Source organism: Anguilla rostrata, chromosome 8 (genome assembly GCF_018555375.3).
Source record: "Anguilla rostrata isolate EN2019 chromosome 8, ASM1855537v3, whole genome shotgun sequence".
In the NCBI taxonomy this organism is placed as follows: domain Eukaryota; kingdom Metazoa; phylum Chordata; class Actinopteri; order Anguilliformes; family Anguillidae; genus Anguilla; species Anguilla rostrata.
This window is the reverse complement of record NC_057940.1, coordinates 43260843-43279773: the sequence shown is the minus strand read 5'-3', so window position 1 is coordinate 43279773 and position 18931 is coordinate 43260843. Positions and strand designations below refer to the sequence as shown.

Here is an 18931-nt window from a genome sequence, read left to right as displayed (position 1 = left end):
TGACAGAACACTGAGGCACTATATAATGAATAGAGATGTGTCAAGGTGCACAAAGTGCTTTAGAAATAAGATAAAATAAAAGAAAGAGAAAATGAAAACAGACATGACTCTACAGAAGTAATAACACACCACAGACAGTACTACGAACAAAGAGAACTGGCAATTAAGAACAGCATGCATTAAAGATGGTTATAAATCAAATCAATGTTTCAAAGTTGCTAAAGTCCTATCTCAGTGTGGAATAGATGGATAGGTTCTGGGTCTATAACAACCAAGTATGCGGCTAGATTAAAAATCCAGACCCAAAGGTGAAATGTTCTCACACAGACAGTACATTAGCTGCACGGCTTCACAATGCATTTTGTGCAACCTACGTTTCAACTAATTTCTGCTTGTCTTTCTTCATAATTCTCAGAGCATTATTTCAACTCAGGTTTCTGACCATCAGTTATTAACCACAGGCAATGCATCGATGCTAACACCCTCATGTCTTATCTAACATTTAACAGTTTACAATGAGAAACACTTTTTGTGGAAACTATCATTTCCATTGCCGTCTCTCAACGAGGCCAAAATTTTCCTTTTGGTAAATATTTTTAGTAACAATATCTGACAAATAATTAAAATAGTCTTTTTTGACCTTTCCAGGAGTCTTGACCTAGCATCTCTCTAAATATCCAATGAGAAAATAAACAGCATCTTCCTCTGATACCCTAAAAGTATGCAGGACAAAATAAAATAAATAAAATAACGCCAAACTAGCAGTCAAAACAAACTAGCCACTAAGTAGGACTCTTTATGTAAAGCACCATATCAATGTTAATGAATAAAGAATCAAAAGGAGAAAACCATTCAACGTAGCAACCAAAAGTGTTCAGCAGCAGCTCTGTCAACACTGCCGTGGCACACCTCTTCTCGATATTTACGGCACCGCGTGAACTGGCTTTGAACTTATTCGCAGCATACTTTCTGCGCTGACGTTTCCCTGGTTTCCGCGCATCCGCTCTCCCGTTCAAAGCCAAAGCGTGGTCTCTCTGCTAAGTGCCTGTCCAAACACAGCGGGCTGGCTGACTAATCTCCTGAGCGCGAGAGGAGAGGTTATGCAGCGCGACCCGGAGGAGTGTTTCTGAGCCGTTTAACCTGGCACGCAGCAGGCTCGTGCGCCCTGGTTCGCTCCAGAATGAGCTACGCCGTCTCCGACAAACAGGAGCGTGGACTGGAGGAAAGAGCAGCCAGAGAACACAGCGAGAGGATGGGCTTCAATCCCCTCAGACTAGGGGCTCGCGTTGTTTGAGTTAGCATATCCCACACGAGGAACTGCCAGACCTGCTCAGGAGAAACACTGCTGACAGCATTATTTTGCCCAGGCGGGGTTCGTGCTTTCATCCTCGCTTTAATGGTTTCTCTGCAAGAGAAGGCTTGGAGGTGAGTGGGCGTGTCTGTGTGCGTGTGCGCGCAAGTGTGTGTGCGCGTATGTGCGTGTGTGTGTGCCCGTGTCTGTGCATGATTGTGTGTGTGAGTGTGTGCGTGTGTGCGTATGACTGTGTATGAGTGTGCGTGCATGTTTTTGTGTGTGTATGTGTGCGAGTGCCCATGCGTGTGTGTATGTGTAAGTGCGTGAGTGCGTGTGTGTGTGTGGGGGGGGGAAGGCTGTGGGAATTTCCCTTTGCCAGGACCCATCTGTAAAAACACAGAGCAGCATGGGAACTCACCGGCCCCTGAAGACCGCAGTCCTCTCGGTCACTGCTTCCCCTGGAGTTCCGCGATTCCGGCTTCTGACCAGAAGGGAAGAGAGGATCAGGGCAGGGATAAGGGGCCGCATCCCCCCTCCAAGAACACACTCCAGTGAACCCGTTTCCAGCGCCGGGCTTTTGATCTTACGCATCGCCGGCGCCTCAGACCTTGTGCACACTTTGTGAGACAGAACATCCAGCGCCCCCCACAACCAAACGCCACCCCAACCTACGGCAATTAGGTCTGTCCGATTCGATCAGAACCAAGAACGCAAACATCAGAAACACTTCTCTCTCTCAGTATTATTTTACCTTGATTCGTTAAAAAAAAACATATCATTTCTGCATTAACAAAGCAGGGCGTTTGGTGACATTTGACGGTTAAGTTAAAACAGCCGTCCCAACGGATGAGTCCCAAAACCCCTCCCGCCCCCCTCCCCGGCTGTACCAGTTTTCCAAAGCAGGACTTGAAAACCTGCATCCTCCGAGCTGGCTGCTTGTAGGAGCACGTCGCTTGCGTAGAGAGGGGAAACGGCAGCAGTAATTCCATGAGCAGGACGGAGAGGAGGGCAACACTCAAATTCCTGCTTACTGCTGGAGGCAGGCTTATATGTGCTTGGCTCATTCATGTAAGGAGAGCACGCAGCCAACTAACTGCCTGCCCCCCCTCTCTCTTCCCCTCCCACCGTCCCTGCCTCTCTCACAAGCTTTCACTATCTTCATCTTCCCTCCCAATCCCTCCCTCCCTTTCTCCGCCCTCAAATTCAAATGTTCACCCTGCTCTGTTCTGTCTTGATTTGTTACCCCCATTTATTGGCTGGACCGCAACAGCAGGGCCAGCCCTACAAATGCGAATGTCTGTGACGTGAGTGACTGAGTGAGTGAGTGATGAAGTTACACCATCGGTCGGCCGGATCACGTGCGTTAGGACCAGCCATAAACTAGGTTTTAACCTGGTCTTGTCGTTAAATTTCCATCCCCCAGTCTCCCTGTCCCCACTATCAGTGTGGATTTCTGACCCCCATCTCAAAATCATGTCCCCCAACTATCTCTTTCTCTCTCACACAATAACTGAACTAGTTTCCTTACTCCATAGCCACTTGCAGAGTACTTGACTAGTAAACCACAAACAATGGTCAACTGTGTCATAGGTTATTCTTTTCATAATTGCATACTACAACCTAAAATATATCGCTGGATTCAAATCCCAGAAAGATAGTTTATCATGATTAAAAAACTGACGTTCTTGTTACCCCAAATCTATCTAAAACATCACAGGAAGAACTCAATAATACATATGAGATGATGGAATACTGATACAAGATTAAAATGTAACATACTATAATATTCATACCAATAAACAGTGCAGTCTGTAAGTATTTGGAGAGTGCCACAGTTTTTTATTGTTTTGGCCCTGTACTCCAGCACATTGGATTTGAAATAAAACAATGAATATGAGGTTAAAGTGCAGACTGTCATCCATATTGGGTGACCTTGTAGGAATTACAGCCATTTTTATACATAGCCCCCCATTTTAGGGGACTTTGTAAAAAGGGCTGTATTTCCTACATGGATCATCCGATATGAATGGTAATACCCTCAAATTAAAGCTGATGGTCTGCCCTTTAACCTCATATTCATATTCTATAAATGCTGTGATACTTGCATTGGATATTGTTTGACAATAATCTATGTTTAAATGTATCTGTCCCTATCAAATAAACATTAAATAAATAAATAAATTAATTAATTGTTTTATTTCAAATCCACTGTGCTGGAGTACAGAGCCTAAACAACAAAAATTGTGGCACTCTCCAAATACTTCTGCACAGCACTGTATAACAACAGGGAATGAGCTCGTCTTGAGCTCCTTCTGTACAAAATTTCCACCCAAATGGTTTTTAAGACCTTTGGCTTTTTTTATTATGTCCTCATTACCCGAAGATCACTGTGTATTAAAACGATACTCAGACTAACCATAAAGTACTGACCCTTAGCTGCGAAATACAATGGGCATATTTCACCAACACGAGAAACATGTCAAAGCACTGTGTATATAAGACTTTAATCTATATGGTACGCATCACCACTTTGATTAATCACACGGAATCTACAGAAAGGGAAACCATTTATCATTATCATAACTATCCCAATGGTTATTTCTATGAAAGTTAACACTGCTTGTTTGGTAGAAAGACCTTAAAGCCTTAATTTCTTCTCTGTGCCAAGCTACTTAGACAGGCTATTGTGATACCGCTGCCATCGCATGCCAGACTAGCTTTATAATTCTCAGAAAATAAAAAAAACGAATACCACAGAGATTTATGCCTAACTTGGCAGCCAAATGAAGCTATCATTAAAAGCAGTCTCCCTGGCTGAGGAGGACAAGGCCAGGTTCCAAACCTTCCCCTCAGTGTTCGGCACTAGGGCCCTCGCTGGAATACCACACACACCGAAACGGATTTACTGCGACTGCACAGGCCTGAACACTACACCCGCCCGCATCACGGGGGCCACTGACGGTCCCGTCAGTGATTTCGTGTACGTGCCTGCGTTCTAGGGCCCTCCTTAATACCCAGCCTACAAGCATTTGACTCCAAACGCAGGCTGTATCCACTGGGTTTGTTAGCCTCGGTCTGTTTTTTGGGGGTTTAGCTACCCAGCACTTATCAACACTTAAGACCGGACTTAAGCAAAGAGCCAAAACAAAGAGGGAGAAGTGGAGTGTTTCTACGGGAGACCGGAGAGGAAATTCCTCAGCATTTCAGCCGATAAGCCCGCAGTCTCAGACACTGGCAAGCTGCTCTGCTCTCTCCGAGGAGCTGGACTGGTTTTTTTTTTTTTGTATTTTTTGGGTCACAGGTCTGTTTTTGGTCTCTTTTTGTTTGTCGCACGGCTGCAGTGATTGAGAGGTTTGTTTTTAAAAGGGCCCGGCTCAGCATCGGAGGAGCCGCCATCGCTCCACCTCTTTCCGACGGAGCGCGGGAAATCAAAGAGGAGGAGCCGAGGTGACCCGCGTGTCAGTCAGGCCGCTCGGGGCTGGGGGAAAGCGACGACGGGGACGGACGGACGGGGGGACATTACCAAGAAGCGCTCCTCCTGTTCCAGCCAGCGCTGGTCCTCCTCCATCTGCTGCTGCTGCATCATCAGCCGCTCCTCCATCAGGTGTGGAGGGAGCCCCTGGCCCATCCCCCGCAGGTCCAGAGGGCCCCCGTCCTGAGAGAGAGAGAGGGGGGGGAGAGAGACAGAGAGAGAGAGAGAGGGGTGGGAGAGAGAGAGACAGAGAGTGAGAGGGGAGAGAGAGAGAGAGAGAGAGGGGGAGAGAGTGAGAGTTAGTTACTGTTGCTATTTTTTTTGCATTGTTACGATTATTTTTGCTACCACTACGCTTTGGCTATATGTATTTTGAAATATGTCATGCTAATAAAGCATTTTAATTTGTGAGAGAGAGATGGTCCGAGAGAAAGAGAAACAGAGACAAAGATCTACAACATTTATGCTCCCCATTAATTCTTGGAGGGAAAAAATAATGTATATAACCTTATTATTGTGTTTACTCAAATTCTAATTTGTTGAGGTGTGCTGGGTAGTCATTATGCATGCAAATGTATTTTCTTGTTTCTCTCTACATGTTAGGTCATGATGCTATAACGCATTATAAGAGGGAGAAAGCAGTTCTGTGTGAGTCCAGGCCCTGTGGGAGGTGAGGCGGAGCTCACCTCCATGTTGGGGGACCACATGGGAATGTCCTGCTGCTGCCGGTGGTGGTTCCAGGAGTCGTGGGGGTCCAGGACTGAGGCCTGGGCTGGGTAGCCCCCGCTGGGCAAGGACTGCATGCTGTGGGGGCCAGTATATCCAGATACCTGTACACACGGGAGGGGGAGTGCGACAGCATGATGTCACAGCCCACTCTGAATGACAGCACCCTCTCTACACCTCAGTTATTGACAAATAAATGTTCAGCCATCCTTTGCAATGTGTTAAATACCTCGAATTACGTTTCAAAGTGAAATTAGGGGAAAACTAAAATAATGACCAAACAACAAATAAGATGTCAGTTTGTGGCAAAATATCATCAAACAAGATCTAGAAGCCATGGCTCATTTTGCTTGGAAGCTGCCTATATACAGCCCAGTCAGAAACCTACAATGTAGTCATAGTTTCCGCTTTTTTTATAGATAATCAGGAAGTAGAAGCAATATATATATATATATTTTTTTTTTTTTTTTTTAATGTGAACTTAAATTTAGGCTTAAGCACAGTTCACAGTGAACCCATTGACAGAGAGACCCAGAGAATCCATTGGGGTCAAACAGGGTCCACAGAGGACCAGAACATACATGCTAATACTTATGGCAGAGGTTATAACATGATTGCGATTAATGTAATAATATTCTGTGAGAACCCGGTTTATTTGTATAATTTCACATATGTACAGGAATCATATGCCGTCGTGGTGATTATATGTGAAAATATAATAATGTACGGGCAGCCAAATGCAACTCTGCTCATGGTAATATAATCAGTCAAAGACAAACACGAATACAGAACCGATTCCCTTCTATGGTAAAGGACATTTTTCCCTGAGGCAATGACTACAGGAGTCAATGTACTGTCTGCAAGAGTTCAGTCAACTTGAGCTATCGAAGCTGACAGAATAAGTCTTTAAGTCAAACAGCATTATCGCCTTTAAAAGAGAAGCAGACTGCTGAGTGTTTCATTTCATGAGACGCTGATGTGTCACTGAACTGCTTATCGTTTTTAAGTTATGCCTCAGTGGAATGTATGATACGCACACATGGACTGCCAGGCCTGAAAATTCTCCCCTGCATCTCCACCGCCACATTTCATATCACTGCAAGCATTAACCGCACTTGTTCATTTCATTTAACACCTTATTACATGCTCAAAATTCCTTTAGTGGCTGAAAAAGTTGTAGATCTTACAGTTGTAGAAGGCTGCATCGAAACAGACAGATATTTTAGCTTGTTTGTTCAGACTGCTACATCACATTACAAGGCAACTGATCTCATCAAGATCAAACCAGTTTGTGCAGGAGTCTGCAAAAGCAGCTGGTCTCATTTCTCCAACCTGCATCAAACGCTGCAGGAGATCCACCTTTGAGGCAGAGCAGTTCTCACGGCACACACACACACTTCTGGGGTGAGAAGGGTGCTGTGTTTCCGCCCCGTGCCTACGCCTATATGACACCCGTGCAGTTATTCCCAACGTGGTTTTCAGTACGCTTCTGCTTTAATGTCCCTCTGTCAGTGCCAGTGAGCTGAGTGACTTTATGCTGAGATGGTGCGGTGTAAGTTGGGGGCAGCGGTGTGGTACCTGGTAGTGATTGTGCTGGCCCATGTGCTGGGGGCTGGGGTAGAATCCTTCACTGGAGCGGGGGCTCGGGTAGCCGGGCCTGCTGGGCTGTGCAGAGCGAGAGAGCGAGGGGGTCAAAGGTTAAAAAGGCCCGTTCGTCTGGGGTTCAGCTTTTACAGGAACAAACAGCTGCGAGTGTCACACAAACGAAGCTAGAGTGACATCATGCATCTCGGCTACAGAGGAAGCAGGCAGTTAGTTTGGGGGTACAGAAGAACAGTCTGAGAAGAAAAGGCAGTGGGCTTGCTCTGAGTGGAGCCACTCGTTTACATGCACAGTTGAAATCGATCTATATTAATAGCTCGATTTGGCCAAAGACGAGATTTAATTGGATTATTGTCGTTGTCCCAATATACATGACTCGGAAAGAATCGATTTATTGACCGAGGTGTGTCTGACGAAGGCTTCTTATAAATCCTGCTTCCTCCAATTTTGTCGCAACTTTTTTGAATTGTTCGCCATTCCACGTTTTTCTTCCATCCGTGTATTTTAGGATATTTAACTCCTTTAGTTGCGATAGCATGAAGTTGGTCTCCTCGTCCATCCAGAAATGTGTTTTTTTTCGCCATGATACTAGGGAGGGCAAAACGGAGCCTTAAAATGTCGCCAGCAGTGTATGCGTGTGAGCTCGACAATGCATTTCTCACAGAAAATGTAGTTTGTCGCCTTTCTTAGTTCATTACAGTGGTGATAGAAGTGACAATAATTAAGTGGTACTGTGCTGTTCGCCTTTACTGATTGCCGTACAAGGCTAATGTGAAGTAGCTAGCACAATCGGACAGCACTAACCCATAAAAATGTACTTGAATGGTACTTGCTCATTCGAACGGTAAATGTGAAAAACATTCGATTATAGTCAGTGGCACCAAAATTTTCTGTCACACCCTCAATAAACGGCAAAAATCCCAGTAGAATATTGAATTAAACCTTTTAAAGTTATATATTTTCTGAAACGTTATTGATTCCGCTTGGCCAATTTTTGGCCTATTGAAGCGTATACATGCCGTAGTATATCGACCCCCAACTGCATTATCTAGGTATGTTAGCCCGACTCAAATTCAGTCGGACTACAATGTTTACATGATTTTTAAAAGTCCAGTTTTAGCCGGACTAAAACAACAAATCGACTTTTTCAAACATCATGTAAACCCACTGACTGTTTCAGTGGTGTTCAGCCGGTGATGAGAGGTGCAGTTTAGTTAAGCCAGGAGGCGGGGGACGATGCTTCTGAGCGATACACAAAAAAAACGAAATCCTTCCGGCTGAAAAGAAAGCATCATCTTCCATCGCGCTGCAGGGGAATCTACCTTAAGCACCCTCTCATAGAAAGCCTCTCGACACCCAGCCTCCGGAGGAGCGACGGAAAAAAGCAAACACAGAAACAGCGAGTAAACGACAGGAGCGAGTGACAGGGCCCACAGGACGACAGCATCGCGTAACGACAGAGACGCGCAGAGAGCCTCGTTTCTTTAGCACAAGTCTCATTTCCTTTAGTCCCCGCTAAAGCACATGCACGGTGTATGAACGGCGGATTTAAAAACCAGACGTGGCAAGGCTTCCCGAACAGAGGACAGGAGCGCTGACCGAGCGGAAGGAAGCGGGTATGTGAGGATAACGGTTCCTCGGACACCGGCGGCGGCGGCAACAGGACGGCGCACGGGAGGCGGACTTACTTTGGGCGGAGCCTCGTCAGGGCCCCCGGAGTCCCAGGACACGGTGACCTGCCGTCTCATCTCCATGCGCATTCGCTCTTCCTGCTGGGCCTTCTCCTCTTCCAATATGGTGCTGCCATCGGAGGGGGGGGGGGAACAAAAGATTAGCTTTTGAACCCAGGACCCACCAGCCGCCAAACACTGCTGCCAGATTATTTCTTGATTCCTGCGTTAAAGGCTTGAAGCGAAGACATTTCCCAGATTTGTTTGACCAGCGGTTCACAGTCAGCAGAACATCCTCTACTTTTCAGACAGCTGTGGTTATACACAGACATCATTAGACATGGAGAAAGAAGGCAATTCTGTGAAGCTCATGCGTTGTTCTACCCGATCTCCACACCGCTGTTTAAAAGAGTCCTTTCAGTCTGGCCTGTCTGGGAATGTGTCTGTTCCAGAGCTGCCTCTATCTATCTGCTCCCCATCCACTCAGTCTTCTGTACAGCAGAAATATGACTAAGCACGATGCGCCAGACAGCCACTGGCGTGAAACGCCGGCGGGGGGGAAAAACTGCGTCGCTGGCGCTGCCGAGGGAGCCGAGGTACGCGCAGACAGCGCAAGCGCGGCGGCCCTGGCGGAGGAAACGCGACTCCCCTGCCCACACGCTCTCAGGAAACAACCGCTATTTCTGGAAACGACCCTACTTTTGAAATGGCCGCTGCGAAGTGTCTGAGCAACAAGTTCCCATGAGGAGCGACAGAAGACCTCCAGCCACGCCCCATCACTCCCCCCCCACACCACCCCCCAACACCCCCCCAGCACTCCAGCCTCAGTCCCTACTGTACTGCAGTACTGAGAGCATCGACACAACACCATGACACGCAATGCAGACAGACCAGCGCCATGTCACTTATGTGTTCAGGAATGGCACTGTCAAAACAAAGTGAAGGAGATGAAAAATGCTACAATACCTAGTCTCCCCAAAAACACGAATATTCAATAAAGCAAAATGCAAAATAACTAATCACCAATAACACAGCCTCTAAGCACAGCCATGAGCCATTAACATCCAAATTCCCTCCTCCGCTCCTCTGTGGAATAATCACCAGCTCCCACGCTAACTACAATCGGTTACAAAACAAATAAGAATCAGACCCTTCCACCACTGCAAATACAGGCTGTAGGAGCCTAAATGCAGTTTGTTGATAGACAGTAAATGATTTGACTAATTAGCACATAATTAGAGCGAGAGAAATAAGCAAGAGAAAAAAGAGAAAGAGAGTGAGGGAGGGAGCGAATGTCTAAGGCAGTGTGTGTGTGTGTGTGTGTGTGAGAGAGTGAGTGCATAAGAGTGTTGAGTGCGTAAGAGAATGTCTGTGAGAGACAGAGAGAGAGTGCATGAGAAAGCGTATGTGTTAGAGAGAGTGCGTTAGATAGTGTGTGAGTAATAGAAAGTGCGTAAGAAAGTGTGTGTGTGTGTGTGAGACAGAGAGAGAGAATGTAAGAGAATGTGTGAGTTAGAGACAGAGAGAGGCAGACACACACTGACAGAGAGAGCAGACGGGGAAGCCCATGCACAGCTCTAAGCACACAGCCCTGATCTTACAGCACACGGGCAGTGCGTAGCGTGGCACACAGTGAAAGGAGCCCCGTCAGGGCTGGTGCGGGAGGACAGGCCCGCTCCACCTCCCCCCTCCCCAAACCCCCCCACCCCCCCTCCCCCCCACACCGCATGCACCATTACGCTTGGCAGCCGGCCAGCAGATGCAAGCATCCTGCCAGTTTTAAAGCACACGGGCAGTTCATAAAACCATAGGGGCTAAATTAAGGAGGTAGTTTCAGGCCAATCTGGTCACATGTGAACAGGCCAGCAGAGGGGGCAGCAGTCTGATAAAAAGACAAAGCAGTGGAGCTCTCCCTCGGTCCGTCCCCCTCTCGAATTTAACCCCTTAGCCGCTCCATTCCCAGCTTTAAGCTGCTTTTTCTTTGATTTCCATGATCACAGACTTTATTCTTAGATTTCCCACAGTCTGAGAGTTGGGCAATGCAAATACAATACTTCCTATTCTTTATTATAACAGCTGAGCACTCTGCGCAATGCACAACAATAATTAAAACAAAGAAACAGTGGCTCACATCACGTCTGAATGAGGACGCTCTTCCCAATGGAAGAGGCAGTAGCAATTTAATCAAAAGAAACTCTCATATACCTGCTGAGATCACATCAAGAGCAAAACAGTATGCTTGACCCACATCCATTATTTAAAAAGAAATACAGTACTGACATAAATTATGGAAACTCTGCATTCATAAACAGATTTTGACAATAAAATGCAATGTTTTGCAACAATTTATCTTCCTGGCATAATAAATGTAATATGTAACCTAATATCAACAAAACAATCATGAAGAAATACGTAAGTATAATGCATCTTACTGTTGGAAATTTTATAATCAGCTTGAACATGTTTTTCTTTGTCCAGCATTTTCCTACATAAAATGATAATTCATTCAAAGAAAACCATTTTTCTTTTTTGCCTTGTGTACTTTGTTTCAAGTTACCGATGGTCACAATGTCATTACCACTCATGGTCAAGAAGATAACCGTTCTGAACGCATTTTTTACAGATGAAAATGGCTCAGAAAAACAACAACAAAAAGTTTTAAGCTTACCAAACTTCTTTAAGCATAGTGCTTCCATAATCTGTGCCAGCACTGAATAAAAATGAAGGATTGTTCAAATTGAAAACGGCCCAAAGCCAAGAGGTACGTATACTGCTCAGCAGGTCCTTCCCTAAAGGATTCTGGGGAAAATCAGCTGTTGGATCACAGAAATCACTGTTTCTGGGGAAGTGGTGGGTGGTGATGGTAATTCAGCATTGCATTGGGTAACTGGGAGTCACAGTACCAGCCTCAGGTCACATGACGGGGGTGGGGGGTACACTCCCAATTCTGTGCTGTACTGGAGCTCATGGTCACCGTGTGAGTCACAGATCCTGCCTCAGGTCACATGACCAGACCACTACTGCTCATCTAAGCCCGGTAGTCTCACTGATCACACCCAGTCTGATTGGTGGAAATTCCCACATTTGAAGGCTTGAGTATGCTGGGGTTGGGGGAGGGGAGGCAGAATGGGAATTTCCCGCTTCAGCAGCATAACTGCACAGAGCAGTTTATAGGGCTGAGCTAAATATACACACAAAACACACTAAAGGATGTGCACTCTGCTCTAGCTCAGAAATATGCTGCAGGCAAGGCCAGGTCTTTTCTTTTTTGTTTGTTGAAAACCTGCGATATAATATACAAAGCTGCCTTTGAAACAGTAGTCCACTCAATCCGTTTCTAATCATCCCTTTTACAGACGTGCTAACCACATGAAATTAATTCAGACTTCAAAAAAAAAAAAAGTCAAATCACTGAATTCAACTCCAAACTGTAGAACACGGAAGTGTTAAAATGTTTGAAAATGCACATATAATGACCAAATCCACTAATACTAAAGAACAGCACACAACCAAACAAAACACATAACGCACAACTGCAGTTTTTTTTTCTTCCAGGAGCCAGCCCATTTAAGATCTTAATGTATTTTTATAATGATATAAAGCTTCAGTCCAAAAGTCTGGAATCCGTTTCCTTTTATGGCCTTAATTAGATACAAATAGTATTAACGGTCTAAATATTTACATGGTTACCAAGAACAACAGCCACTAGCAACCTGCAGAGCAGAGGGGGGGTGGGGGTGGGGGTGATGTACAGGGACGTGCGGTGACTCATGCTCTACAACGGTGCGGTAAATCACTTCACCGTTCTACACACGCTTCAGTTTCAGAGCCAGAGATCGCTACAGCGCCCACACACACACATTTTACCTGGAACCTGCGTAAAATCACGCACCAAAGCTGACTGAAAAGTTTACTTTGCCAGCGTTGCGTCATGATGAGTCGCACTGTTACAGTAAACGTTCGACAGTTATCTTCTAATCTCAGGTGCCTGCCCTGAGGAACCATGGCAACAATGAGGTCATTCACTAACAGGGAAGTGCTTCAGACCGGCGGGGTCGTGAATCATCACAGGTGAGGAAATCGCAGCGGTAGAAAGAATAGATTGGTAAAATGGTTTGTTTTAACTTGCAAGGTGTTCCGATGAAAACGGGTCAAAAGAGGCAACCCGCCTTCACAGAGTCATGATGGCTGAGGCAACCCGCCTTCACAGAGTCACGGTAGCCAAGGTAACCCGCCTTCACAGAGTCACGACGGGTTCTGGGGCACAGGATTAAAGGGGACTCCAGTGCTGAGCTGATCGTGCTCAAAATGGCTGCTTGGATCCTGAATACATCTGACCATTGTTTAAAACAAAGAGATCCACCTCTGAGGAGTATCTACTGTCTGGACTCAACTGTATCCTATACCACATACCATAATTCCAGTCTCTCACTGGGCCTGTTTGCATGTGTAACATAGCGCCATCTAATGGAGAAACAGCGGACTCTTTCCCACAAGAGTAAAACTCCTCATTTGTCTTTTTGGCTTCATAAACAAGCACACCTGCGCTACAGAGAAGACAGACACAAGCTACATGTGTAGCCGTTAACAACTCCGAACAAACTTCATCCTCTGACGACCGTGCTGCGATTTATTACAGGCCCTTCCACCAGGGGCAGAGGCACACACACACCCCATCAGGGCTCTGTGACTTCCCTGTGCCCAAATTCAGCCCAAACACCCCGCAGTACCTGCCAGTCACACCCTGAGGCCGCCCCGGACTCACCTGAGCTGGGCTTTGAGCTCGGTGAAGCGGGGCCTCTTGCTGGGGTCGTAGGCCCAGCACTTGGTCATCAGGCTGTAGAGGGTGGGCGGGCAGTTCTGCGGCATGGCCAGCCGCTCGCCGTTCTCGATGCGGCCGATGACGTCGTTGTTCTTCACGCCCTGGAAGGGCTTGACGCCGTACATGAGGATCTCCCACATGCACACGCCTGTAATGGATGGGGGGGGGGGGGAGGTTAGCGTGTGCCGTGTGAGCATGCACCATGTGCCACGCATTCTCTCAATCAATCACAATCTGCCCCGCCCCACTTCTGTCTCATTAAAGCACGGCAGTGGGTCTATTCAGGTCGGGTCTTACAGTGCGTAGGGGATGGCAATCTTTTCACATACAGTATAACACAATAATACACCCATAATCAACTGCTGTGCATCGTCCTATGACACTGAAACTCTAATTCATTTCCCGTCTTATAACTGTACAGCTCATGTATCTTTCTGAACACTTATTGAACAGTCAATACAGACTGCCAACACAATAAAATGCTTGACATTCTATCGGTGCTATTCTAGGGACAGTATCCAGGCAAATCTTATTCCACAGCCGTACTTGTAGAGAGCAGCCAGGAGATAACAGTGTAAGTTCCAAGTAAAACAACTAAGATGGATGCACACAACCGCTCTGTGAAACGAACAGTAACCACACTCATTTCAGAAGCGAAGGATCGGTTTCCGGGTAAGTCTGCAGTGCCAGCGATGCTCTGCTCTTCTGAGGCGTGAAAGCAGGCTCCAGACCAAAATGGCGGAACTCACCGAACATCCACACATCGCTGGCTGAGGTAAAGCGCCTGAAGTTAATGGATTCTGGGGCCATCCATTTTATGGGCAGTTTGCCTTTGGAAGCTGGGAAGAGCATGACAGCGCAGTGTCAAGAACTGACCTTGCGTAAATCATGTTGACTACATACTGACAACGACATCAACATTCAACTGATGACCAAGCACATTTCAGCCACATTCCGTCTTGATTTTGTCGAATAAGCTTATGTTTCATACCATTAAACATGCATGAGATCACCGGCAAAATATATAAATAAAATATAACTCAAATTAAGTTGAACTTGAGAGCCCTCATGCATCTCAGGTAGTGTGCCATACCCCAACCTGCCAACAGATGGCACTAACAGCTCAGTCAACTGATTAGTGCAAGTTTTATCAGGTACTTAAAATTTGTTCTCTTCAACGACCAATTTAGGCCATAGAAACAAGGTGTGTGGACTCTTTAGCCAAAAAGCAATTTCTTCAGTGCCAAAGATCATAAAGTTCATGTGGGATACGTGTAAACCACTGTATTTATACAGATATAAATCATGACCAGTGCATATAACACACATTGAAACAGAATGATCAAATTCAGGGGAACAGTGGCTCTTCAGTGGGCAGCTACCTTTGTAGTAGGAGCTGTCCTCCATGTATCGGGACAGCCCAAAGTCCCCCAGCTTCACGCAGTCTGTAGTGGACACCAGGACGTTCCTTGCTGCTATGTCCCTGCAGGGAGAAGTACAGGGTGAGCGGACATTTTCAAACAATGCTTGTTTACATGGCTATGTACCAGCAGATAATAACCTGGTTGTTTTTTCAGCACAGTTACCCTTCTAACCGTAAGGATCTTATTTAAACTAGATGCCTTGGCTTGTCTGATAAGCAGTGTCTCGCTATCCTGGATGCCAATCTGACTTGGCAGTATCTTGCTATGGGCTGGGCCTTCCTTTCAGACGGTCACTCTTACCTGTGTACAAACCGCTTGCTTTCTAGGTAGGCCAGGGCTGTGCTTAACTGGTGGGCAAAGAGGATCAGCGACGCCAGGTCCAGATTGTACTTCCTCACTTGTAAGAAAGACCGCAGCTGTGGGAGAAATATTACACGTGAACAAATATATACAGGACGAACCAGCACAAAAGACAAGTTTTCATTGTTTTTAATGTTACTTTTTTTACTCAGCATTGTGTTACAAGCAGGTGATTTTAGTCCAATAAGGAGCTATATAAATAGTGCATGATTGAAGACATACATAAAAATGAAAACACATTTTAAAGATATCAGCATATGCATAAGGAATATCTATATTCTGTACTGGAAGATATATATATATATATAAATGCTACCACCAGGTGTCACTTGTTCCGACAGTTTACAAAATCAGTATTCCCATTTTAAAACCAGTGCCTGCTGCAGAGACACCATGTTCCTATTTATCAGCCCTCTTGTTCAAAACTTTTAACAAAAACTAGCCCTGGAGTAACTGATCGCTAACCAATTTCCTTCAGTCGCAAGGCAGTAAGCAGGTGAATGTGGATTCCAATTTGGTCATTTCTTCAGTCAAGAAGTGTGCTTACAGTTTTGTAAGGCTTACTGAACATTACCAGCAAAGTAAGATTATTTAAAGGAGGACAAACACAATACATACACAGGATCTTGAATGAGTACAGTATGCATCCTTAATATAATATTCTAGTTTCCTAAGTAGTTGCAAATAACTGATATGGACATTTGTACCTAGTTGCGATAGCTAATAAAGAAAGAAGCAGCCATCTGTTAAAAGTAATGCATTTGTAACAGTAATGTATTCACAGGTGAGTAAACGGTAGAAGCGCGTGCAGACTTCAACTGCGACAGCGGCCTCACCTCTCCCAGAGTGCAGAGCTCCATAATGATCCACACGGGGTTCTCCGTGATCACGCCGATCAGCTTGACGATGTGGGGGTGGTCAAACTGCCGCATGGTCACTGAAAGGCACGGACAGGCGGTCGGTACTCCACCGGGCTGTATACCATAGCTCCCCCATAGCACCGGGCTCTACCACACCACTGCACTGGCTGCTAGCCCACAGGTTAATAAATGCTGTTCAGGGGCTTCTTGACTGATAGGCCTGTGAGGCAGATTCCTTTTAAAAACAGGACTGTATGCTCAAGTTCACCATGTACGTTTATGGTGTTCTGGAAGAGCGTAACCACAGCCAGCTTCATTCCTGCTTTCAATTACATCTAACGTGTGCCCTGCGTTCGACATCTGTGTGCTTGATGCTGCAGCTTGAAAGCTTGACACATGAGGTTCTGTACTCAGTACTGGAAGAGCACAGAGTGTGTAAGCCTGTGTCTGTGTGAGAGAAAGGAGATGTGTGTGTGTGTGTGTGTGCATCGCGCATGCGTGAGTGTATGGATATGCATGTGTGTGTGCGTACGCACGTGTATGTGAGTGTATGCGTGTGTGTGTTCGTGTGTGTGTGCATGCATGTTTGTGTGTGTGTTTTCACTGTTTCCATCCTACTACATATCCTCCACACGTTACTCCAGTTCAGCTGAATAAGTACACATGATTGACAGCAGGGCCCACCTGGATGGGAGTAACCCTTTCCCCTGGACGGAGAGGTGTCTCTGGCAGCACTACAGAGTTCTACCTCTCCTTAATACGTCAGGCCTTTTTTATGCAGAGTGAGGGCCAAATAACCCCTCTTTGTGTGCTGCTGATGGTGGAGAGAGCTCCAGTTAGAGAGCGTACGCCTGCTCAACAGGACGCTAGTTTCTCTCCTCGGCACCGCTAGGACGGACACGTTCGTCCTCCTACCCGCTCTGCGTCGCGAGCCCAACCCGCTGGGTAACGAAGCGCGGCTGTAATTAGCACTCACGGGCCTCCTGCAGGAACTTCTCTCGGACGCTGTCGGAGGTGCAGTTCTTACACGTCTTGATCGCCACGGAGAGGGAGGGGTTCTCCTGCGGACAGAGACGTGCGGGTTAGCGGCCGGTTCGGTCGCTCGCTGTGGAAAGGCCAGCAGGTTCGTGCAGCGGCTAAGGGACCGGGCCCTACGCTGAAGCTACAGGTTCGACCGCGCAGGGGCACATTTACCGCTCAGCGCAAGCATCTGCTAAACAAATGATCCACGTAAAAAAGAACCAAGAATTTACAAGCTAAAACCAAGCAGAAGCTGGAAGAGATGAATCAACATTGTCTCATCCTTACGTGCCATGAAACTACACTTCATACTGAACAAAGGCATTTCTCATCAGAAGGCATGCAGACAAAATCTGACCCAAAATCTGACGTGCAGAGCTTTTTCCGTTGATATATCTGCACGGAGACAAGCAGCCTATGGGACTACGATGTTACGGATTACCTGGTTTGAGGTTTTCCATGTTGAACGTTTGTACTGTTTCCCTACTCAGGACAGTAGAGAGGGAGAGAGGGTGTGGTGTGCGGGCCCCGATGCATACCGGGCTCATGTAGACCCCCTGGTGGACATCGCCAAACTGCCCCTCTCCAATACAGCGGCCCAGCTCGATCCGATCCCGCTGGATCTCGTAATCTCGGGCTGGGGGGGGGGGGGGGGGACAAAGGGTGAAGCGTGAGCCGCTAATGCCCTGGCCTGGGGCAGGTGGCAGGGGGCAGTACTGTGTTAATGAATCCTGAACACAAACAATCAGAGCCATGTTGTGCATGATGTTTAGTAATGAGAGCTGCTATTGCCTGCGTGCTAGATTAAAAGCCCCTACTGTGTTCCGTGTCCTCAAAATGACATTTCAAACCAATACACCAAGAACTGCAAGCTGCAGGTGGTCCATTTTGTCTGTGATATATACAACAAATGAATAATTTGTCATGATTATAACTGGCCTGGTGCTCTTATCATGAAGAGTGTTTTTTATCAGGTCAGTAAAACAGTAAACTTAAATGGCTTAATGGCAAGATCACAGCCTCTTGATAGACTGGTATTAGTAGCTAAAGAGATTTGATTTTTATATTTACATTTTTCTGAGACCCAAACTACAAAGCATATGCAGATAAACTCTTTGCTATATTTGGCATGACACATTTTAAACAGTGAATATAATTTCTACTGACTTATGCAGGCAAAAGTCAACGGTTGTTCTCTGGGGATTTCGTAAAGCACCAAAAGCCCCCTGCGATTTCTCCATGCATCGCTCTGCCAGACATGCACCGAACACCAGGTATCTACGGGCATCTGAGTGGAGGAACGCTCACATGGGTCACAGTCGACCAATGAGAAGCTCTCCTCTCCACACTCCCTCTGCGAGCCAGGCTCGCTGCTATTGTCTTTAAATTCACAGGAACCACTTCGCACTCGTCCTGTTAGTCCTCTTCACAGTGGAGGCAGGTTCAGCAGCATGCACTGTTCACGGCAATCAGCTGCTTCATTCCTGGCCATGTTCTCTGAACAATCTACTCTATGGCCTGGATTCATCACAATTTTTCATAGGCTTGAAAATGAAGTTTCTACTTTACAGAATTATTGTCACAAGTATTAATTTTGCCGATTGCTGAACTCATAGACCGGGGATACTCAAATCTGATCCTTTGAGGCCAGCAGTACTGCTGGTTTTCTTTTCCGCCTGCT

The 18931-nt window shown here is 46.3% G+C and overlaps 1 protein-coding gene across 8 annotated transcripts in view; it reads right to left on the bottom strand.

The window, feature by feature from the left end:
* The window catches only part of LOC135261780 (focal adhesion kinase 1), a 134384-nt gene that overhangs the window by 7244 nt on the left and 108209 nt on the right, over positions 1–18931 (bottom strand). For 7 of the 8 annotated variants that reach the window (XM_064348398.1, XM_064348395.1, XM_064348397.1 and 4 more), the window contains 12 exons: positions 17790–17887; positions 17207–17291; positions 16207–16307; positions 15311–15426; positions 14969–15069; positions 14336–14425; positions 13530–13734; positions 8783–8894; positions 7071–7157; positions 5453–5596; positions 4818–4949; positions 1713–1775 (listed from right to left, as the gene is read on the bottom strand). In XM_064348398.1, coding sequence (XP_064204468.1) covers positions 1713–1775; positions 4818–4949; positions 5453–5596; positions 7071–7157; positions 8783–8894; positions 13530–13734; positions 14336–14425; positions 14969–15069; positions 15311–15426; positions 16207–16307; positions 17207–17291; positions 17790–17887 — 1334 coding nt within the window. The remainder of the gene's footprint in view (positions 1–1712; positions 1776–4817; positions 4950–5452; positions 5597–7070; positions 7158–8782; positions 8895–13529; positions 13735–14335; positions 14426–14968; positions 15070–15310; positions 15427–16206; positions 16308–17206; positions 17292–17789; positions 17888–18931) is intronic. The other variant, XM_064348391.1, reaches the window with a different exon arrangement.